The following is a 23,830-nucleotide window of genomic DNA, read 5'->3' as shown; positions in this document are numbered from 1 at the left end:
TTTTAAGTTTTAACACACGTTATATTTAAATGTCATCATGAACTTAATACATAATGAGGGTAACTGTCACCTATTTTTATTTCTTATATATTTGGCGATTACCTAATGGTTGAAGAACGTTACTGTCAACTAAAATGTATTCGGTTCCTCACTTCCTCATATAACTTGACATTATGCCCACAAACTCTACTTCTAAGCTCTTGACCTTTAACCTCACGTGTAAGATAGAAATGATGAATAAAACACTTACTTACTACTTACTTACTTACTTATACAAAAAGCCAGCAGTAGCGCCTCCCTCACACACAGCGAACGTCTTTTACGTATAACATTCAAGAGAACGGTACATTATTATATCTAATTTACACTATTATGTCACTCGCGTGCGGGTGCCTCCGGAGCGGTTAAACGCGGGGGCAGCTATCGCCCCATCGGAGGGAGGTCTTTTGAGATGGGCTATTCCTTGTTCTAAAGCTGAGCCCGCACATGAGCGCGCGTAACCTCGGCTCCAGGCATCCAAAGGGTTTCGTTACATAACCGTCCCGCGCTCCTCGGTGTGTCTGCTGTGACAGCTCCAACCTGCGCCGAGCTTCGCGATCGATCCTTTGACGTCATTGGTCTCTACTCCGGTCGACCGCGCATGCTCTACCACCCACACACCCTCTACACCACTCTACGACACTGTCGTTAGGGATACTATACATTACTGCACATCCAGAGCTCTATAGTGACTCGCCACGTTATCTGACATGCAATGTATGGTACACAAGGAGCTTTTGCTAACATAAGTACGAGTAGGCGTTGTAATCGTAACGAAACGGTAGAGTTCGCTTTCCCATTGACAAATTGATTGATGAGAGTCCGTAGAGGCTGTCAAAAGGCACGTATCGAAATAGCATTCAGGGCTCCGAGACCCTTCAGGGTAGAGCCCTTGTCTGTTTTATTATTCAAACCTACAATGTGGTTTTGATTTTACTCACGTCGTGACAAAAGCTTTACTTAGTTTCAGTAGGTAGGAAAATAAAATATGCTTTAACTTATTTTGTTTTTCATTACACAATCTAGATAAAATAAAATATTAGAGTAATAGTAATAAATAATAATAAATAAGAGAGGTGTATGGTACCTATACGTTAGTTTAGTAATCCAATCATAATTATATCCATATTTCATTTGTGAAAGGTCGATAAAAACAATACCATAATAAAATACCCACATTTTATAACACGTAATAATGGAACAAAAATCACGACAGTTTTATATAATGATTATATATTATACAACCTTAATGAAGATACAAATTTTCATCAGCAAGATCATCAGTCATTATTTTGACATCCTTCAAAACATTTTCTATCAAATCAATGTAGCTTTTAAGCTTGTTCAAGTATCGTGCTTTTATACATTTCAATTCAAAATTATTTGCTGAATATTAAAATTACCTGTGAAATTATCAGATATCATCAACAACATTTGTTGAATATTTTATTAAATTAGTTTACAACTGTGTGATACAAAATGCATGATACAGTAAGTTTTACTTACCATTCTGATATTTATAAATACCTATGTAGGGGTTGTTGTATACATTTTGTTTACAAAAATAAACCCCATACTGTATTACAGGGAGTGAATCCCATTAGGTATGAGGTACCTTCTTAGAACTACCAAACTTTATGCTTGACTCACAGGACTTAAAAAAGAACGAAACATAGAATAATAATCATCACACCTTTTTTTGCTATTAAATAAAAATGAATTAATAACATATTAAATTTGCGTTCCTGTGATTCTGTAGAAACTTTTTTTCGAACCAGTCGTTAATGATAGATGGTAATTGTTATAAAAGACGTCTAATTGTATAAATAAATGTTTGAGATCCTGATAAGGATACATTCAAAGCAATAATAATTTGTAGATCGTTCGTCTGGCCGATGTTTGGAAGACGTGCAATAAGATCCGCGCCGCGGCGTTCCGCGTCGGCCTCAACCTGTGGGACTTCTACCGGCCCCTCGATCCCGAGGGAAACTCACTTATTTCTGGTAAACCGCAATTTAACCCAGATATTGCTAAATAATAATCTTTTGTTGAAAATAATTTTATGAAAACTATACCCTTCGTTTGGTGGACAGACATACGGCTTACCTGTGTGACGTACAAACTTTTTTGTTAAATTTTTTAAAGAGGTGACTGCTGTCGATCTATGGAATGCATTGCCACATAACGAAACTATTTCTTGCTTTTATTTTTGTTTATTTCAGTACCTAAGACCGTTTAGATGTATTAAAGTACTCTTTTACCTACTGGTAATTAAATGAAATAAAACGATTTTTAATCATTTTTTACGCTTTTATTAATCCTCCTCAATCAATCCTCTGATGATATAGAGCAATGTTCTTATCGTTACCTAGTTATATTATAAACAACCTAGAATAGAATATAATAGAATAGAATAGAAAAACATTTATTCCCAAAAAATGATACAGTACATTAAATTACAGACAACACTTATAACTAAAAAAAAGTAAGTATAACATTATATGTAGACGTAATAATATTATATTATATCTGTATCACCTCAGGGAAAGGGAATACTGACTCAGCATAAATGTTACAGCTGAGGCTGTAACGCTGTTATTCTGTCAGCACCATAATAAATAAAGAGTCGAGTGACTGTAAAGAGTATAATTCTAATGTAGGGATTACGGACTAAAATTATGGTATAAAATATATTATATTAAAGTATGAAAGTTTTGATGTCAAAAATAAGTATGGACATAGTTTGCCAGTCAGAGAGGAAAATCGGCTAAGTGAGTTGAGAGGAAAACGAGATCAGCAATTAAAATGTGTAGAATTAAAATGAAAGAGTGTAGAATTTATGAATTAATACTGCTAGCACCAAGTAGAAGAAGTTAAAGATATCTATTTCAACACAACACAAAAAATTATATATATAAAATAGTTAAATTAGGGATAGATGTTCATTAAATGGCCAATAGATTATAGCATTAACTAGATGATTATTAAGAACAAAAAAAAATGCTAATAATGACAAAAGGTAGATTACTTATGTAGACTGTTTCTGGATAATAAGAAAATAAGCTTTCAATTTCTTTTTAAAAGTGTCCCTTGATTGAGAATTTCGAATGGGAGGCGGGATATCATTCCAGCACTTCGTAGCAAGAAATCTAAAACTTCCTCTAAAGGCAGCCGTTTTGTATTTAGGAACAGAAAATATATTTGTGCATGACCTACATTCACTTGAAGCTTTGGAGGTCCGCCATATAAGTTTATCATACAAGTAAGAAGGTTGTTTAAATTTTAATACGTCAAAAAGGAGACTAGCAAAGTAAAGCTGTTGCCGGTTTTTCATGTTAAGTAGGTTATGCGTGTTTAAGTATGGTGAAATGTGTGTTCTTGGAGGGATCTGAAAGCGATATCTTGCACAAGCATTTTGCACTCTCTGTAGAAGACGTTGTGTTCTTTGAAGCAAACAAGGACCGTAAACTGCCAGAGCATAGTTTAATTTGGACAAGACCAGAGACTCACATAAACGTATGCGCATATCTTCACATAAGAAATTACGAATTTTATATAAAACTTTAATACGATAAAAGCAATTTCGAGTAACGTTTAAGACATGGGCTTCAAATTTCAAATTATTATCCATTTCAATACCGAGGTTGCGCACCTGATTGACACATTCGAGAGGTAAGTTATCGATACAAATTTTAGGTTTTAACTGTGATAAACAATTGACCTGTTTTTTGGAACCAACGATCATGAATTTAGATTTTATCGGATTTAACACTAAAGAGTTATTATTAGACCAACATGAAATATTATTTAAATCCGAATTAAGTTTCGAGATAGTCTCATCAAAATTGTCCCTGCTGATAGGAATGAGAAGTTGAAGGTCATCGGCATATAAGTGAAATTGACAATGTTTAATTGAGTGTGTAATGTCTGCTGTGTACAATATAAACAGGATAGGCCCTAAAATACTACCTTGAGGTACTCCTCTGGTAACTTTCATAGATTTTGAAAGTATATTGTTGCCATATAGACCGGGAGATACTGACACAAAATTTCGAGTCATTTGTAACAGGATGGCGGTTCTACAGGGGTCTTAGTACGCAATGACAAAAAGAAAAACGATGGTGTGAACACTGGTACCGGCGGCTTAGTCGCGTGGGCGTTAGTCGAACTCGTCGTAAAAATACCGAAAGTCAAACGATTTGTAACACAAAAAATTTAGAATTTACCGCTAGCCCATAAAAAAGAAGTAGGCGGTAGTGTCATGTCATACTTTTCCGGTGTGACTTACAGCCCGCCATACCGACGCAAATGTGTTGATTTAAAAAAAAACAATTCAAACATTTGTACCAAGCTAACTTTTGCACAGGTAACCATCGTCATATAGCCATTTACGAAAATCACCATACCATACTTTTCGGACGATTCCAAATGGTCGCCATACCGCCGAAAATCTGCAAAAATTTTTTTTTTCGCCGAACTTTTTGTACCAGTATTGCATTTGGATTTTTGGAGAGTATTTGATAAAATGTGACCATAATTATATTTGCCATACTTCTAGTAGGGGGAAAAAGTGCTGCCATACTTCATAAATAAATTTATTATTAATTTATAGAAGTGAAGATTTCTACCACCTAGATCTTTGAAATTTTGTATTTATATTTGTTGAACCTCAAACTTATAGGAAAGATTAATGCCATACTGTTACAAATCGTTCAAAATACGAATAAAATCATACAATAAAAAAAAATCTTATACACATTCGCCACCTCCCACAGGTATGGCATTATCACACTTCTATTTATAATCATTCAGGAGTTGTTGAAAAAAAAATTTAGGGTGTTACAAATGGTTCGGCGAAAAAAAAAATTTGCAGATTTCCGGCGGTATGGCGACCATTTGGAATCGTCCGAAAAGTATGGCATGGCGATTTTCGTAAATGGCTGCACGACGATGGTTACCTGTGCAAAAGTTAGCCTGGTACAAATGGTTGAATTGTTTTTTTTAAATCAACACATTCACGTCGGTATGGCGGGCTGTCAGTCACACCGGAAAAGTATGGCATGACACTACCGCCTACTTCTTTTTTATGGGCTATCGGTAAATTCAAAAATTTTTGTGTTACAAATCGTTTGACTTCGCTATTTTTCCGACGAGTTCGACTAACGCCCATGCGACTAAGCCGCCGGTACCAGCGTTCACACCATCGTTTTTCTTTTTGTCATTGCGTACTAAGACCCCTGTAGAACCGCCATCCTGTTACAAATGACTCGAAATTTTCTGTCAGTATCTCCCGGTCTATAAGGATTACGTAAAAGAACTTGTTGAGTACGATTTTCCAAATAGCTTTTAAACCAGTCAACAGTATTCGAGTCAAATCCGTAGTACGATAGCTTAGCTAAAAGGAGGGAGATGTTCATACTGTCGAAAGCACGAGAGAAGTCCAAAAGAGTTAGGACAGTTCCAAAGCCTTTATCTTGAGATGCAAGAATTTTATCAATAACATCAAAGAGAGCTGTTGAGGTCCCATGTTTAGCCCTGAACCCTGATTGTAGAGATGGAAATATGTTATTGGATTCACAGTAATGCACAAGCTGCTTTTGAACTACTTTCTCTAGTATTTTCGACAGGTAGGGCAAAATACTAATCGGACGTAGGTCCTTTAAATCTGAACAATTGTTAACCTTGGGGAGGGGATGAATTAAAGCATTTTTCCAAAGAGAGGGAAAGACACCTGAAGCAAGCGATCTGTTGATTAAATTGGTTATAAATTTTAATGAAGCCTAGCTTATTAACATTCTTATTAAGCATGGATTCTACCGCAACCAAGAGTTGTCAACATTCTTATAATACTCTAGTATTATGTCAGTATCTATTGCTTTCTTTTCTGTAGTAATACCATGGACCAATATATATCAAGGTAATACGAATATAAAACAACTTAGTAAAACAATGCAGTTTGACTTGACTTGTTCTATATTCTCAGTACAACTTTATCAGAAAATACGTAAACATTATCAAATATATTTTGCCAAAATGTAAGAGATTTTAAGAATCATTTCCACGAATTTTCATGAACCACTTTTATGGTTCGTGAAACATTTATCCATATCATTTCATTCCATTACTGTTTGGAACAACGTGAGGTAATATCGTAGCATCATTTCATTCATTTTAATAAAGCAATATAAAGGTACTTGCTGCTTTTACCTTTTTCAGCGAAGTACATATTCCTCATCTGAATTAAATTTTCTTTTCAAAATAAGTCTTGCACGTGTGAATTTCTGAACAAAAGTGTAGTAGGTACATAGTACTAGAAAGTAGTAGATATTATATTAACATACTTTCTAAGAGGATAATTATTCGTCACCAAGTGTACGATCAATATTTTTTATCATGAGAGTGATAGGTACATTAGGTTCCCTAAGTACCTAGTAACTGTTTAGTAATCTCTTCTTTAGGTTGATTTACTGCCGGGACATGATCGACATAAAAAAAACTTCTCACAAGATAGGTACCTATTCGATATTGTCATATAAATAAAATAAGAAGTCGGTTAAAAATAAAAATTTATTTTCTCACAACTTAAAATTACATAAAATAAATTAATAGATACATTTATAAAAAATAACATTGAATTGTTTATGAAAAGTTACAAGAGAATTTATACAAAATAAACATCTGTAAGACGATAAAGTAAATACTTATTGTTACAGAATCAAAGTTCGTGTCGGTGCTGGCCGGGCCGCTCCGCTCGGTCATCGGGCTGTCGGACGCGGAGATAGCGCAGCTGGCCGACTACTTCAGAGCGCAGGACGGCCGTGTACTGTACCACCAGCTCTGCCAGATTGTGCATGGAGAAGGTGATGATTGATGGGACTCTCGAACCAGTCTATATGTCGCAGGCAAATTGTATAATGTTGCTGTTTAAAAAAGTCGTCAGTTTACAAACGCGTATTGTATTCTGCCTGCGATCAAGATAATTGACGAATTTTAATGTTGTTCTTGGTAGTGATAAAAAGTGTAATAAAATAGTTGAAATATGGCTATGCTTTTGATGTTTTCATAAGTAGGTAAATGTTAGATTTTGCTTTCAATACTTCATAAACAATGATGAATTTCTTAAAAATTTAAAAAACATGGGTTTATAAGTCAAAATCTGGTCCGTAAAAAATCGTCGTATATTTTTGTTAGAGCCTACAAAAATATACGACAATTTTTTAAAGCGATAATGATAGATCATTATCGCTCGCAAAAGATCTATTTGAGCTAAAAGTTGCAAGTGCAATATATCAATAGTCACTTCATTAGTTTGTGATCAATGATTATTCTATATTTGTAGATTGTAGCTACATTCGATTTCTCGTAAGATAACGAATATCTCAGTTCAAGGATTCCGGATTAGCTGACCTTGTCTACTGGCTACTCTCCAAGCTTGTTGTATTGTTTCAGTCACGTCCAAATATCGACATGTTAACAACATTTAAAATTACTTCGTCGTACTTAACGTCCAATCCAATTTACATACTTAAAACACTTATAAATGAGTTGATGTATAAGGGATGAGCGCAATATAGGTCAATAATGAATCGAAAAGTATCATGTGTAAAAGCTGAAATTAACTTACAATCAAACAAGTATAAATTGAATGAAATTCATCATACATTTTATTAAGTTCCTTATTTTCTAATTTGTAGGTGTGAAGTATCCATCCATCCAGACATATTTAAGTAATTTACGTTACTTCTATCAAATATCTACTTAGGCACCAATATAACTAATAACTATCCTACATTAATACCCATATTTATGACGTAGATGCCGGCGGGCGCGATAAGACCACGTCGGATTGCCTGCTGGAAGCGTGCCCGCCGCCGCCCGAGCCAGCCTGTCACAAGCTAGACATGTGGCAGCTGCGTCGCCTGTGCTGTCTGCTCGCCACCATCGCGCAGAGGGACATACCGCTCAAACCTTACTTTCAGGATTATGAACTAGTAAAATATATAGTAGATAGTAGATAGCAGTAAATATAGAAGTAGTGGTGTTGCTGATTTGCAATTTGCAAATAGATAACAATGTCAAGATGAAATAGCACTTAATGTAAATTAGGCATTACTTATCGAATCAAAAAATATTTTTGATCGGTACCTAAAACAGAAATGATGAGGGCTACCGGTTCCATGCTGAGTCCGAAAGAACTTGCAGAAAAATATATAAAAAAAAACATATGTACATACTAACCTACCTGCACATAAGGTTAACGTGTACGTTGTAAAAAGGAGACTTGTTTAAAATGAGTAAAATAGATCATAACGTTCAAATGATTATTTAATAAATTTGCATTGAAATAGATGGCTCTATTTGTGAAACCTTTATAAAACTGGAGCAAAGATCAAAGTCGATATCTGCAGACAAATTGATCGGGTCACAGCCGAACGCGGTCTATTCAAAGCTTCCCTCATTAGTCAGTAAATATAAATAAGAAATGTAGAGTCTCTGAATATTTAATCATTTTATAGCGAGCGTTCCAAGAGACATTTTAAATCAATATCCGCCGCGCAGTTTCACTACGAAGCCGTCACAAAAATAAACATCGTACCTTTTCCTCGTGGTCACAGAGTTTGTCCTACATAAATTATGTAATGGTCAATAAACATTGCGAATAGAGAAATGTTTTTCAGAATATATTTTTATACTCCAATCATTTTTGGTTTTTAACTTTCTGAAAAACAATTATTTTAACGCCATAGTATTTTACAATATTATTATCTCGACTAGATGTCCGCCCGCGGCTTCGTCCGCGTTTTCAAAGACAAATACGCATATTTCCCGTTCCTGTGAGATTTCCGGGATAAAAAGCATATGTCTTATTCTGAGTCTTCATATACCTACATACCAAATTTCATTGTAATCGGTTCAGTAGTATTTGCGTAAAAGAATAACAAACATCCATCTATCCATCCTCACAAACTTTCGCATTTATAATATTGGCAGGATATTTATAGAAATTTGAGTCAGTCTTCCCGTGACCACGCTCAATGTAAAACGTCGATATTTTTGTTTTTAATCCACCAGCTCAGGATGTTGGTTGTATTAAGAATAGATCTTAGAAAATTGAGCAATTATAGTTCTTACGCCATGCAATTAAACAATCTAATCTGTACATAGGTTGCCAAAAACGATGGTAGGATAACATTCGCCCACTTTGCGCGTATCCTCAACTACATTGGGATCCTGGTGTCTCCGGAAGACTTCAACCTGCTCGTGCGTCGCTTCATCAAGGATTCCTACACGCTGGATTATGTGGAATTTATTAAGGCCGTTGAAGCGGTCAAGAAAGAAGGCATTCAAGGATTAGGACCAGTGCGTATGCTTTGCAAAATATGATAATCACATAAAATAGGGGCGATTTGTCTTCATTTAAATTTAAAATTGTTTATTTTCATGATAGGTTCCGTATTTATTCCATATGAAATGAATGTTATGGAAGAATTAGCCATTAGGTATTAGTTAATTAATTGATTCATTCTGTTATTCATATAGATTTTAGATATCGTTACGCCATTTATATCAGAATTCAGCTTTTTATTTTTTAAAGACCTACAGTAATCCTTCTTCATATCTCGTTTTAGGAATACAACAACCCGACCGCAGTGATAGACACCACACTGCCCAAGATGGTGCGGCCGGAGATCGAGGCGGGGCGCTCCTCCGCGCCGCTCGGAGCCTCCGACGTGTTCCACCCCGCGCTGCAGGCTCCCAAACCGACTCGGCAACTGTTAGACCTTATGCTGCGGGTGCAAGAATTCGTGATGCAGCGCCGAGTGAGAGTGTCTGAGTTCTTTAGGGTGAGTGCGTGACAAGACTTTAGAAGTAGGTAATAAACGAAAAAAAAATGATATGAAAAGTATTGGTAACTAACTGTGAAATAAATAGTGTTTGTGAACTTAGTAGGTCACTCTCCAGCGGAGCATGTATCTAATAATTGGAGTTCCGTTAACATGAACCATAGTCCATCAGTTCCTGATAATTTTAAGAAAGAGTTTTGGAAAATTGAGCCCAGAAAATCATCTATTTAAAAACATAATTTTATGCTTACATGGCAGAGCATTTGTTGATTTTGAAAAAAAATATGCTGTAAGTACGGAATCTGACGGTGAACTTCTACAGGTCTCTCATACTTTTATAGAGCATTAAGGACGTAAAATATATAAAGTAAAATATTTAAAGTTATGAAATATGAATTAATATCAAACCAATAAGTAGCTAAGTACCTATATATGTTACTACACGGAATAACACAAAAGCTTAATTTCTCAAATATCTATCTCTAAACTGTGTCAGGACTACGACCCCCTGAACAGCGGGCGCATATCGCCGCAGCAGTTCCGGCGCGCGCTGGACATCATGGGCTTCGGCGCGATCATGTCGGACCTGGAGATGCTGTGCGTCACCAGGCACTACCTCGACCCCAACCAGCCAGACCGCGTGTGCTGGAGGACGTTCGAGGACGATTGTGATCAAGGTAAATTGGTTATATGTTGTGGTAACTTGATTTAATAAATTGTCATATGTACTTTGAATGTAGGCAGCGTGGAAGCTTAAATTTTTATTGTTATAAGTATTTAATAGGTTGTCTAAATAACATAGTGACGTAGGTACTTATTTACTGTGTTTTAAGATATAAAAACTATGTAAATTTTACCTATCTAATTACCGAAACTAATTTCACGCCAAAACAGCTAAATAAATGTTAGACGAAATTTTGACACAGACAAAATGATTTGCACTGCATGATTGTGAATTTTACTCAATATAAATTTTTTAATAGTAAAGCATTTTATAGGTAGGTAATGAATGATGAGGTAGGTACCGCAATTTTAAACCAGTAATTTAGACCTGTTTCTACTTATTTCAATATGTAGCCACATTCCTGTACATATTTCAATCTGTCTGCAGCATGAATGAAACTATGAATGTGTTTCAGTTTTCACGATAAAAGAGCTAGAGAAGCACCCGGACGTGTCGGCGGGCGGTGTGGCGGCGGCGGTGGCGGAGCTGCCGGCGGTCGGGTCGGCGGCGGAGCGCGGCGGGCCCGCGCCTGCCGACCTCGACCTGGCGCAGGCGGCGCTGCTGCGTGTGCGCGCCGCTTGCAATGAGCGCGCTATCGATCTGCGACCCGCCTTTGGGGAACATGATGAGTCAGTATATTATGTTAATTATGATAGGCTTTAAGATAGAAAAGTTTAAAAGATTTGACGAGCAAGAACTTTCTGGCTTTCGTTTTACCTTATTTTTTAATTTGAAAAATATGTATTTTATAATGTAGGTGCTTATTTTTATATTTAGTTAGCATATATCAATGAATGCCGTAATATCACTACATAGTACCTATAAAAAACAAAGTCGCTTTCTCTGTCCCTGTCACTTTGTATGCTTAAATCTTTAAAACTACGCAACGGATTTTGATGCGGTTTTTTTTAATAGATAGAGTGATTCTAGAGGAAAGTTTTAGTACATAATTTATTAGGTTTTAGACAAAGCGGGCGAAACCGCGGGCGGTAAGCTAGTTAACTTATAAACCTATGCTGCTCGAATGTAGTAAGCATGATCCAAACTTTTCAGTCGCAATTCACATAACATACCTTTAGATAGGTATTGCTAGACTTGTTAATCTTTAAGTTTTAACTTTTATCCACATTCCACAGGCACAACAACGGGCACGTGTCCCGCTCGCAGGTGCGGCGCGTGCTGGCGCGGCTCGGCGTGCTGCCAACGCCGCAGCAGATACGCGCGCTCGAGACACGGTATTTGGATGATTGTGGATTTAACTACGTGGCTCTGCTTGATGAGGTTACTATTTTTTCTAGTGAAGATTGTAGAATAAGTTTAATAATAGATACTTATTAAAAAGGCTGCTGATTTAAGTCGTTAATCTCTTATAAGTAACTAGGTATTCATTATCGTACTAACTAACTAAGTATTTTAAAACTTTTCCTGATACTAGTAGAACAAATTAAATTATTATTGTAGAGATTGAATAAAGTTTGCAAGTTTCAAAATGTTAAATAAAAACTAATTGTGCTAAGTAATGACTTAGCATAATTTTTTTATTTCCAGCTGGAGGAGCGACCTGCAGAGAGCGCTACTATCGCAGGTCCGGCGATCGCACCACGCCGCCCGCAACAATCTGCCGCAAATCCACTCGAAACTGATATTGTACAAATCCTTGCCAAAATCAAGGGAAAGGTATGATTTTAAAATAAGCTTGACCAAAAAGTAGTTACTACATAGTAAATCCGACTATATTATATAAATACGTAACTATGTACTTACTTAGTTACCTGTTTTAAAATTAAATGTGATTTTACAACAAATCAATTTACTAATACATACATGTTTCTGTTTGTGACTAGTTAATCGTGCTGTTTATACTGTAAAATCAGCAAATAAGATAGTCATAACTTTTGTTACACTAACATCACAGACTAATACAACCCGGTTACAATATCTGTGGACCTGGCTTCGATGACGTCACGTCGCGAACGCAACGAAATTGCTAACCGTAATGACGCGCCGCGGGCGAGCGCGGGGAGGTAAAGGGGAACGGGAAGGGGCTCCGCATTCCAGCGAGGTCCACAGATATTGTAACCGAGTTGTAATAATATACTACGTATACAACTAACATTAATTATCGTAGCTGTTTCGTAGCTATGTAGAGTTCGTTTATAAGTCTAAAATAAATGTCTCTAATTTTATTAGCTCATTATAAGATTTCTCAATGCTAACAGATGGTGCGAGAAGGTGTACGTCCGCGCGATTTCCTGCAGCAGTTCGACCCGCGCCGCGAGTTGGTCATCCCTCGCGCAGACTTCTACCGTGGTCTGGGCTCCGCTGGCCTGTCGCTTACTCCACGGGAAATGGATACACTTATGGAAGTGTTAGTATAGAATTTATGGTAGGTAGTACAGGTAAATTAGCTTGGAGAAATTTTTGCGTTTGTAGTAGTGTATGGTCAGCAAATAAAATAAAACAACATTTTATTTTTAGTTTTTATTTTATATATAAGGGATTTTAAATTAAACTATATGTGTTTCTCCTCTGAAAAAGATGAGACTTTATGTTAATATTTGCACATTTAACATACATATAACTTCTACATTAACAATGTTACTAAAATGAAAAATTTACTAACCTGAAAAAGAAACGACATTTAAAGTTTAATTCTTTAGTTTGAGAAGTCAAAGGCTTGCCTCGACCATGTTTTAACACTGGAGCCATTTTGAATTAACAATATAAAGTTACAACACTTACACACAAATTAAACACTAGTTATGGCCCTGCCTTCATACAAAACTGCTGAATACGCCGTTCGCACGGGAATAGAATGTGGATGCGATTTCCCTTAGTTAGCATCCAAGCTTACGTCTTTATAATTATTAAACTGTATAAATTCATTCTTTAACTCCGGTCTGCATCGTGCAGACATGGGTGTAAAAGTCTCATTTTAGCTATTAAATGTAGTTTTTAAGTACATCTGAGTTTTCATTTGGGGCCTCTGGCTGCGGGACATGTAATTCACTTCAACAAATATTATAACAATAATAACAAATAATAACAACAATCAACAAATACAAAATTTATCAATTACACTACGTACATAATAATTATAATTTTTGAATGAAATGTGTGCTTTTCTAACGGTACCAAACGACTGCACGTGGCACCTGCGGACAGCGTAAACTGGTTTATTCTGGTTTTGTGCGTGTTTCCACTTTCCACTATCAAGTGACGATTTATTTATCTGTTTTGTTTCGTAATTATTATGGTCAAATATTAATTATGAAACAAATTATTATGGACACGATATTTTATTGTTTCACGGTAGTCGCCTTGTCGTTTGCTCAAGGACGTAAAATTGAATGATATATTTTTTTTTATAAAGTCAAAACCATTTTCTTTCAAATAAAAACTTGTTTTATTGAAAACAAAAGTGTTGCTAGGAATAAGTATAAAATTAAATAGTAATGTTAGGATATCAAAACATTTTTGTATAGGCCAGAACGATATAGTGGAAACGCGCTCTAAGATCTGAGTAATATACACACCACTACATATGCAAAAATTTCTCCAAGCTAATTTACCTGTACCTACACTCGAGCAGTGGTGGCTCAGTGGTGAGACCTCGGACTTCGAAACGATAAGTCCGGGGTTCGAGACCAGGCGAGCGCGCAGGAAATAAATTGATTTTTCAATTTATCTGCGCATGTTGTAACATCACCACTGCTCGAACGGTGAAGGAAAACATCGTGAGGAAACCGACATGTCGAAGAATCAAAAAGTTCGATGACATGTGTCATCCGCCAACCCGCACTTGGCCAGCGTGGTGGATTATGGCCTGTACTCTCATAGGAGGCCCGTGTCCCAGCAGTGGGAACGTATATGGGCTGATGATGATGATGATGATGATGATGATGATGATGATGATGATGAGTACCTACACTCAATTAACGGTCAACAACAAAAATATTTACGCCTGATAAGCCTGTAAACCGTTTCTTGTATTTCCATATTTATTACAAACACATTACTGGCGTAATCAGATAATAAAGTACCTACATAAAAAAAAAACACTACATAACAATTATTTTTCGTCTAAACTTAGTAAGATGGATGCATTTCAAAAATAGATTAGGTACGTATGATCATCATCATTTCCAATAATGATGTGATGTGAATTTATAATTGTTTCGTCTTCAATTAGTTTCTGTGCGCCGGGTCGCCGCCGCTACGTGGAGTACGACAGGTTCTGTTCCACGGTGGGCGAAGCGCTAACGCAGAGCGGACTGGAGCGCGCGCCGCTGTTAGAGCCGGTGCCGCACGTGCCGACCATCGACACGCCGCTCAACTTCCTCAACTTTGAAGAGAGGAACATCGTCGCGATGGCTCTGTCCAAGCTGGCCAAATTTCCTGACCAACTCTCGAATATACTCGAGGTGTTTAAGGTAATTACAACTTTTATAGCTTATCAGAAATGAAATTTACTATTTATTAGTTAGCAACAACATAGATTTGAAACTTAACTACTGGTTTTCGTTATATGAAATGAAGTAATTACATTTTCGAATAATTTAAGTTTATAAGTTATGATTATAAAATAAATTTTACTCTTTAATTTTGAAAATAGGACATCGACAAAGAACGTTGCGGCACAATCCCGCGGGTGTCCATTGAGCGAGCGCTCTGCCAGCGAGGTCTGCTCGCTTTGCTGTCTGCTCGCGAAAGAGATGTGGTGTACAAATGCTTCGGCTATCGAAGAGGGTGTGGTGACGAGGTTAGTATCAAAGCAAATCATGATTATTTTACTGTAATAGCGTGAGAGCCAATAAGGTACCTTTGTATTTTGTAAGTAAGCCTGGGATTAGCGCCATCTTACGATAGTAACTATTACTTTTATTATGATGTAAGTTCAACCATTTCAGTTCATTGTGATGGAACATGAAATTTTCAGATCTCCATTGATCTCTTATAACATAACGCCACAGAATATGAAATTAATGTTTCATCTCTATAATAATACAGATACCTTTACGAATTTCATTACGGAAAATGACTCAGGACCTGCTCAGTTTGCTGAAAGAACAGCCCGTTGTTCTTCCCACCGGGAATCGAACCCAGGATTCCTCGGTTCTAACTGCAGTACCAAGAAGGCGATCATAAAACTAAAACTTATATAAGTAAAGTCCGGTCGCGGAGCAGAAAGAATTTCGTACAATGACCTCTTTACCTACTGACAGTGGTCACAAACATTTTTGAATGAAGTGCAGTTTACAAGAAATATTTGGAGGAGAAAATGTTTTTTACTAATTTATTAAATAAATGTCCTTTATTCATTTACAATACTTATTAGTTAGTTACATTTTAACTTTTTCAATAACAACGATATATTATATAAAAAAAGTGTGCGTGTACACACATAAGAAGTGAAACTTCTTTATGACCTTATTTTTAAAAAAATAATTTACTATACAGTACAATATTACAGAAATACGTTAGTCTAACACGCCATTTCGACTTAGGCGGATTTTGATTGGACATAAAGAGTTTGAACTTTGAGGTTTATTCTTATAAATTTTGAATTCACAAAATCATAATTGAACACCTGACACCAATCAAGCAAACACAAACCTTACACTCTCAGGTTAAAGGTTTACAATCCCTAAGGACGGCGGTCATTGCACCTGTGCGAGCAAGACACATTATTTTTACAAGGGAGTGACAGTGACAGGTAATAACAGGTTAATGTACGAAATTCTTCCTGCTCCGCGACCGGACTTTAGTATATTATTATTAGTCTGTGCTAAAACTAATATTACTTAAATTTTTAATATTAAATTGTTTCGTCGTCGTCGTTTCAGGTCAACTACAGGGCTTTGTGTAATGCATTGGATTTACTGTTTGCTACCTCCGCACAGCCTTGTTAACTATCGTATCGCTTACAATAAACGTTGGTTATAAAAACATTTTGTTTTATTCCTAGTACCTCCAAGTCGATAAGTTACCTACCTCCAAAATGATCTAATTATCAAACATGAAGCACTTCTACTTATGGCCAAGATCCCACTACTGCGATTCTGCATGTATCAGTTATTTGTCCGATATCTACACAGCGAATTTGCATTTATGTTCTAGTAACATTTCGCAGTAAGCATGTTGGTACTTCTCTTGGAAGCAGTCGATCAATAGAAGACATATTCATGTCGCAATCTTCGAACTTTTGCTACATCGCTCGTTGGTTATAAAATTGATTTCCTTACATATTATTAGGTACCTATGTAATTCAATTATTAATTAATACAAACTAGGTTTTACTTAGGTATATATTTTCCTGTTTACGATTATCCGTGGTAACTGCCAGTTAAAAAAATGACATTCCAAAATTCTTAAGAGAGATATGTACCTAAATGATAATATTATGTATTATGTATGTACATACTTGCAATATTTACAGGCAACCTATCGCTAGATACTTTGGGTAGATAGGGACCTAGAGCTACGACAGATATTTTCAATTACTACCTACCTATATGTATATAAGTAGGTAGGTATGTAACTACTCATTACCTAAATTTGAATAAACTCTGCCCAAATTGTATATTTCACGCAGGCGTAACTAAATTTAATTATAATTCAAATAAGTGGGGCGTCTGTACCCGTGTTCAATGATACCTAATTTTCATATCAAAAAAAGAGCTGTATTTTTTATTTTAGGTACCTATGTATACCTAGGTATTTGTATCTAAACTTATTCTATCATTTTGGCTAAATGCATACGGATAAGCGAATGGGCACCTCTGTTCAGGTAAATCTGAAGATGAGGACAAAAACGCAGAAAAAGTCAATATTTTATTTACACATTGTTTTATTCGACATACATAACTTTGTATATCTCCAGAGTTTGTTCATGTCTGAGCACTTACACTAATTTCATCCCTACGATTTGGAAGAAACACTATACCATACAAAATACATGATTCAGATTTTCTTTGTTCGATTACCAAATAAAAAATACAAATCTACAACATGTTTGAGATCCAGAACTTCCAGAGGGGGCGGCTTCGGACACGCTCACAGACAAACACCACGCACGTACACACACACTCGCGCGCCAAAGGGACTGTATTCATTAAGCTCTGTTATTAATCATTACTCTACAATCAGTTCAAAGGTGATTCGGTTACTATAATGTCAAAATTGAATCTATTCAATAATACTCAAGTAATCTATTAAATCCATACTATATTATATTAAATTTATGAAACGACCGGGACGCGGCCACGTCTAAGCGACGTACTTTTAGACTTAAAAAATCTTCTTATTTAGTTTTCTTAAATTAATTATGTGGAATGGAATGAGGCTTCCCGCGCGCCGGCGCGGGCCGCGCTCATCTCCGCTGGACTTAACCTGCAACAACATTGCGTCACTTGACAGTTGACACTCACTGCACCCACGTCATCGCAATTCAATTACAAGTCTAGGTCATCTACAATTAATAATTTTACTATTTTGTCTTTTATTTCTTACAAGTTTTATTTGTGAAAGTACTTATTTATTTGCAATTCAGATCAAAATATAAATATGAAATAGTGGCAAGGTATCGTGTGGGTGAGCACCTTAATGGAGTGAGATGACTATCGTGTCGCAGGTACGTTAGTAGGGCTGGTGCCTCTGGTTGGCGCGGCCGCCGCCGCCGCCGCGCTGCTTGCCGCCCTGGTAGCCCGCCGCCGAGTTCGACCCTAGTGGAACACGCACCTCACTACACCTGCTCGCGATCCTCCACCACCCACGCACAACTTGACGAACCGACCGTCCAATTCTTTTCAATTTATTTACGAGTACAACGATATTTCAAGTGTTTCGTCAAGTTGCCGAAGGTCGTATAGACAATCGTGAGCACATAGTGAAATTGAGAAAATAAGACCAACCGATTATTATCAGCGTGTGTAAACTATTATTCGATGTAGATTGTTCATCTCCGATAATACGTTTTGGTCATATCTTCCGAAATTAATTATTATTACAACAAATGTGTGAAACATTTAAGGTTTGCCGAATGCCACTCGTGTCTATATAATTTTGAGAAAATGTTCCACCTTCTGTGTTAATAAAACGTGTGAATGAGAGTTAACAAGACCTCACACTACATGCAGTCTCCGTATTTTTCGTTTCGATGGGACGAATCTAAGTTTATATACGTTCTAAATAACCAACTCTAAGCTAAGACTAATAGGATATAAATGCGATATTTTAATAATTTTGAAACATTTTACGTAATCCTAATGTACTCGTGCATGTTAAAACGTTAATATAAGCGCAACACAACGTACTTGAAACATGTACTTTAAATTAATGAGATAAATGCCAATCGTTATACCAAAAAATGAAGCAGGGACTATCGGTGATTAGAATGAAACATTTGATTATCGCCTCTACATCCGTAAACTGTTTCGACACGTCGACTTATCGCGATATCACGTTTGCACCTAAAGCGATAACCAAATAGTTTACAAGTCGAGCTCAGTTTTGCCAACACTAGATGGTTCAACAATTTCTCTCTTTGGAATAAAACCAGTCACACATTTTTCAATCGAAGGATCCATTTCAATGAACGATGCGGTTGGCAATACAGAGCGCACTAGGCAGTGTGGGAGTGAGGCGAGGGTCAATGGGCAGAGGCCGGTACCTTTCCCGCGAGGAGCCGCGCGCGCGCCGTAGCCTCCCTCGTACCCTCCGTACCCGCCGTAGTCTGCCCGCAACACAAAGCCGTTAATAGCGCAGTCGCCCCGAGCGTGCCAATAGCGGACCGCGCTACTTGCCAACCAATCTTAGAGGAAAGCATCTCCCAGATACCGACAAACTATGCCCCCATAGACAAAAGTACTTACTAGAGTTCGAAGCTTCGCTTCGTGCTTTCAGCAAAAATTTTGAGTTCGCAGCGTCTGCGACGTTCGGGTGCGTCCACTATTGACATGTCGAATGGCACTAACTATAAGCCCTATCGTTTCGAACAGATAGTTCGCTTGTGATAAAAGATTCTCTAAATGTGGCATTGGCGAATCATTTTAAACGATTTTTCTATTATAGTCTACTATTGTTTTCATTCTTTTGAGTAAACTTAAACATTATTAACCACAAATTGTAATACATAAATAAAAATAAAAATTTATTCTCACTAAAATACAAATTGATAGCAAATTTTCATTTCACAAGTCAGTTGTTTTTGTCTGACCCAGTCACTAAAGAAATATTTTTTAATATAAATCAAATTGAAATTTGAAATGAAGGAAATTGATAAAATGTTTTATTTATAATAAATAAAAATGTTAGTAAAAAGCAGAAGGCTCCTTTTAAAAGTCTAAATTGAATGATTACTCTGAATAAAATGAAGATTAGTGACTATCACCCTGTATGTAGTTACTGAAGTCTAGATGTTCCGTGTGGCATGCAGATGATCTGTGGGGTTGGGAGCGGGAGTTGGGAGTGGGGTAGTGGGAGGTGCGGTGTATAGGAGTGGGGCATATATGGAAACACATTGGTTTTTGGTAACAGTGCTTTATTTAAAAGCTTCATCATATCTTTATCACTTTCACAATGTCTCTCCATATATTACCCCATTTACCCAGATGTAGCATGTGGCAAGAGTATGTAAGGTAAAATAAAAATATACCAAAATAAATATAAAACTCGGGCAACGATGCTACATATGTCAAAAGTGGTATTACAAAAACACTTAATAAGATAAGGCGGTAACATATATGTACAGAACATAACCCTAGTGAAACAATGATAAAGAGTGATCGCTGGGCACCGGAGACACTAGCCAAATGGAATTTAAACAAATGCAAAATCAGCCAAATATATATAACATAAGATTAGATTAGATTACAAATAGGAGAGTGCGAGTATGTCGCCCCGTTCACTACACATTATCTCGATAGAATATCAATGTAAATACGTAGCTATGATAGAAAAATAAATATTTTCTAAGCACTAAGGTATACCTAACGTTCACTGTACGTCGATAGGAGGCATCTCAGGGACGGAGTCTCCTCATTACACGCTAAGCCTAGCGCGGGCGGGGCGCCGCGGCGCCCGGCCGGAGCCCGGCGCTGCTGCGGGGCGCCGCCGCGCCCGCCCGCCTTACGTCTACATTTACATTCTACTATCAGGTAACATCAGTCGAGGTAATGTGTCGGTGAGAACGCGCCTAGTGCTGCTTGCCGCGTTTACCGTAATTCGGGTATCCGGAGTAATCGTAACCACCGTAGCCGCCGTAGCCGTCATAGCCGTAGCCGCCGTAGCCCCCGTAGCCGTCGTAGCCGCTGCCGTAGCCGCCCTGGCCGTAGCCGTAGCCGCCGTAGCCCTGGTTGCCCCAGGCCTGGCCGCCGTAGCCCCCGCGGCCGCCGCGCCCCCCGCGCGCGCCGCGCCCCCCGCGCCCGCCGCGCGCGCCTATCGCGCCGGGGCCGTCCGGCTTCGGCGTCGCTCTCTTCACGTCGACCTGCAACACGCGTCAACCGTTAATATGACTATTTACATGTCACATAATTTATGCGATTGCGTTCTATACGATTCAAGAAAAGATGAAGAAACTAATAAATTACCTCTTTGCCAGCGATGGTCTGTTTGGGAGTCTTGAGAAGTTCGTTCACCACCTGCTCAGACTCGAATGTGATGAAACAGAAGCCTTTCCTTTGATTCTTCGTTTTATCGAATGGCATCTCGACATCCACTATCTGTAAGACATGATTCACTTAGAGATCTATTTAAAAATAAACAAATATAATAAATTTTAAGTTTTTGTGTCAGTGGCCCGGGTTCATCTGCAGCAATGTGTTAGAAAATTTCAATCTCACCAATTCCGGTATTTTCATCATTAAACATGTATCTATAAATGTGTTGGGTGGGTGTTAATTTCAAAACACATATTTACCGTGCCAAAATTGCCAAAGAAGTTCTTGATCTCATCATCTGAGATTTCACTGCTAAGTCCACCGACAAAGATCTTTCCGTGGCGGGCTTTGGCTTTCTTTGGATCCACTTTCTTGTTGTTGATGGTGTGGTCCCCGGCAGCCATGACCTTGTCGATCGAGTCTGGGCTTTTGAACACGATAAAGGCGAACCCTCGTGATCTGCCAGTGTTGGGGTCAGTCTTGACATTGATGCTTTCAATTTCTCCATAGGCGCTGAAGTGTTCACGTAATTCCTCTGCAAAAAAGTCTTAATGTAAACCTTGTTTTGTATAGTATTATTCATAATTAGTAATAATATTAACTTCAGTTTTGTGGGTAAAGGTTGTCTTCAAATCTATCAGAAGCAGAACTGATATGTTCATCATTTTAATTAAATATTTTATTTAGAATTATTCATGTTTTAACGAATAAATGTTGTTATATGAAATCAACTTACTGTCTGTTGTTTCCCAGCTCAATCCACCGACAAAGAGTTTTCTGTAATTACACAAAATAGAGTGAACATGGGTCATCAACAGTACGACAAATGTGCCGCGAAAAGAAACTGACTTAAACATTACAATTTAAAATTATAAAATATTACTATAAACTATGCAGTACTTGTTTTCAGTACTTTACAGCTACTTTTTTAGTCAACAAAAATAAAAACAAACTCCAAGCACTGCAGCAAAGCAAATTGAGAAACCTGTAAGTTACAAAAAAATTATCTCCAAAATTTTAACATTAAGACAACGAGAATATGATACAAGAATGTTACAGTTTAACGCAAGATTTGAAATTGGCAAGAGTGAGGGCCCAAAGTTAAGTGGCCGAGACAATGGTAACTAGTCAGTTTGGTCGAGTTTACTTTAGTGTGAGCCCAGCGGATATATACCATGACGTCCTCCGGCGGCTGCTGCGGCGGCGGCGCAGGCTCACACCTGCAGAGAGACAGGGCGTTAGTAGCGCTCCAAACTGACCGCGAGAGCGAGCCCTCGCACCTATTTCCACTACCACCGATTTAAAATCTTGCAAAATATACTCTCAATAAACCGTTAAAAAGAACGGTCCACGCCCGTTCATTAACCGTAACATTCGAACCACAAGTCGTGCGAAAAAACTGATGCGCAAAATCGATAACGGGACTGTGCCGGTGGAGTGAGGAGGGACGCGCGAAAGACGCCATTTTACATCGTGCGCCATCAAATTGATTTTACATGAACTTAACCTGCGAATTATCTGAAATGAAAACTATAATGTCCAGGACTAAATTTAATTCGCGAACATACCGCTGCAAAAACAGAAATAGTCAATTTGGAATAGATCTTAAAGATTAAAGTGGATTAAAATGGCCGATACGTTAAAATGCCGGACCGCCGCCGCCATTGCGGCGAATGAATAATGTACTGCAAAATAAGTTGAAAACAAAGAAAAAGAGATTAAAACCGCATAAAAACTTTGAAAAACATTGCTTTTTAGTAAAACTAAACAACAATATAGGAATATCTTAAGTATAAATTATAAATCAATACCTGTCGTCATCTCGCCCCGGGGCATCGGCACTGTTTTGTTCTAATCCACCATCACCTCCACCGTTTTCCGCGTTTCCATTTACTTGATTTTCAGTAACGTCTTGTGCAAAGTTAACGATATTAGCCATGACTTATGAATAGACTTAAATTAACAATAAACTAAAACTAAGGTCTACACACGACCTTCAGTAACGAATGCCAAACGCAGAAGAAAGATGGAGTGACGAAGGAAGCGTAGGGTGAGTCGGCGCGAAACAGATTTTCATGTTGGTAATCCTGCAGGAAAATACGCTTCGCGTTGTGCGTTGTAATCCCCACCTTAAAATTAACCAATGAAATGTAAGCCGGGCTCGGGGTCAATGGCATCATTTTGTATCAACAAGAATAGCAAATAGCATGTTACACATATCAGACAGAGATAGATGTTAATTTACGGAATCAATACTTTGACCAACATTCTGGAAATATTTACCGCCATTTTGAGAGCACAGAATAATATTCGTCTAAAAATTGAATCCAACAATGTGCTAACTATTAATCAAATAATACGACTGCATAAAAAAATTGCATGAATATTTTATTCATAAGATAAGCGGAGCTTTTCATAAAAAGCCTCAATGACCATTTTATAACTGCATGATCTCTGGAGCTTGATAGTTGCGTCTTATTTTTTGTTTATAGCATAAGCGAAACGTATTTAATTTATAAGTATATAAAAAACTTAAAGATGTTCTAAATCTTTGCAGAAATATT

General features: G+C 37.4%; 2 protein-coding genes and 1 non-coding gene across 4 annotated transcripts; 1 reads left to right on the top strand and 2 right to left on the bottom strand.

The window, feature by feature from the left end:
* Positions 1 to 1,518: 1,518 nt before the first annotated feature.
* Positions 1,519 to 17,158, top strand: LOC149908215 (uncharacterized). Its single transcript, XM_090102178.1, has 14 exons — positions 1,519 to 1,530; positions 1,919 to 2,042; positions 6,753 to 6,899; positions 7,855 to 8,030; positions 9,205 to 9,399; positions 9,669 to 9,884; positions 10,381 to 10,561; positions 11,024 to 11,237; positions 11,745 to 11,889; positions 12,157 to 12,285; positions 12,828 to 12,976; positions 14,801 to 15,041; positions 15,224 to 15,370; positions 16,455 to 17,158. The coding sequence occupies exons 1-14, from the start codon at positions 1,519 to 1,521 to the stop codon at positions 16,518 to 16,520; spliced, it is 2,142 nt and encodes a 713-aa protein (XP_089958304.1). The 3' UTR covers positions 16,521 to 17,158.
* A 271-nt stretch (positions 17,159 to 17,429) lies between these two features.
* sqd (RNA-binding protein squid) lies at positions 17,430 to 23,305 on the bottom strand. 2 transcript variants are annotated; one of them, XM_090101656.1, is made up of 8 exons: positions 23,078 to 23,305; positions 22,003 to 22,043; positions 21,527 to 21,801; positions 21,198 to 21,329; positions 20,827 to 21,094; positions 19,280 to 19,342; positions 18,210 to 18,332; positions 17,430 to 18,000 (listed from the first exon to the last, which is right to left on the bottom strand). In XM_090101656.1, the coding sequence occupies exons 1-7, from the start codon at positions 23,203 to 23,205 to the stop codon at positions 18,247 to 18,249; spliced, it is 993 nt and encodes a 330-aa protein (XP_089957782.1). In that variant the 5' UTR covers positions 23,206 to 23,305; the 3' UTR covers positions 17,430 to 18,000; positions 18,210 to 18,246. The 2 variants fall into 2 exon arrangements, with proteins under 2 accessions (XP_089957782.1, XP_089957784.1); XM_090101658.1 differs by lacking the exon at positions 19,280 to 19,342 and having other exon boundaries at positions 23,078 to 23,304.
* On the bottom strand, positions 21,867 to 21,936 carry LOC149908214 (small nucleolar RNA snR61/Z1/Z11). The gene has a single exon (XR_016456772.1). It is a non-coding gene; the product is annotated as a small nucleolar RNA snR61/Z1/Z11 (small nucleolar RNA).
* Positions 23,306 to 23,830: the final 525 nt, after the last annotated feature.

Source organism: Colias eurytheme, chromosome 5 (genome assembly GCF_061535395.1).
Source record: "Colias eurytheme isolate Ceu_HAF_F1 chromosome 5, ilColEury1 Martin Lab GWU primary, whole genome shotgun sequence".
In the NCBI taxonomy this organism is placed as follows: domain Eukaryota; kingdom Metazoa; phylum Arthropoda; class Insecta; order Lepidoptera; family Pieridae; genus Colias; species Colias eurytheme.
Note: the sequence above shows the minus strand (reverse complement) of the source record. Positions and strands in the feature narration are given on the sequence as shown.

Coding starts and splice junctions, on each gene's coding strand:
- LOC149908215 (XM_090102178.1), top strand. Junction 2,043..6,752: donor GGGAAACTCACTTATTTCTG/GTAAACCGCAAT, acceptor TTATTGTTACAG/AATCAAAGTTCGTGTCGGTG. Junction 9,885..10,380: donor GAGTGTCTGAGTTCTTTAGG/GTGAGTGCGTGA, acceptor AAACTGTGTCAG/GACTACGACCCCCTGAACAG.
- sqd (XM_090101656.1), bottom strand. CDS start 23,205: ATGGCTAATATCGTTAACTTTGCACAAGACGTTACTGAAAATCAAGTA. Junction 21,330..21,526: donor TCTTTGGCAATTTTGGCACG/GTAAATATGTGT, acceptor CATGTCTTACAG/ATAGTGGATGTCGAGATGCC. Junction 18,333..19,279: donor CGCGGCTCCTCGCGGGAAAG/GTACCGGCCTCT, acceptor GTGTTCCACTAG/GGTCGAACTCGGCGGCGGGC.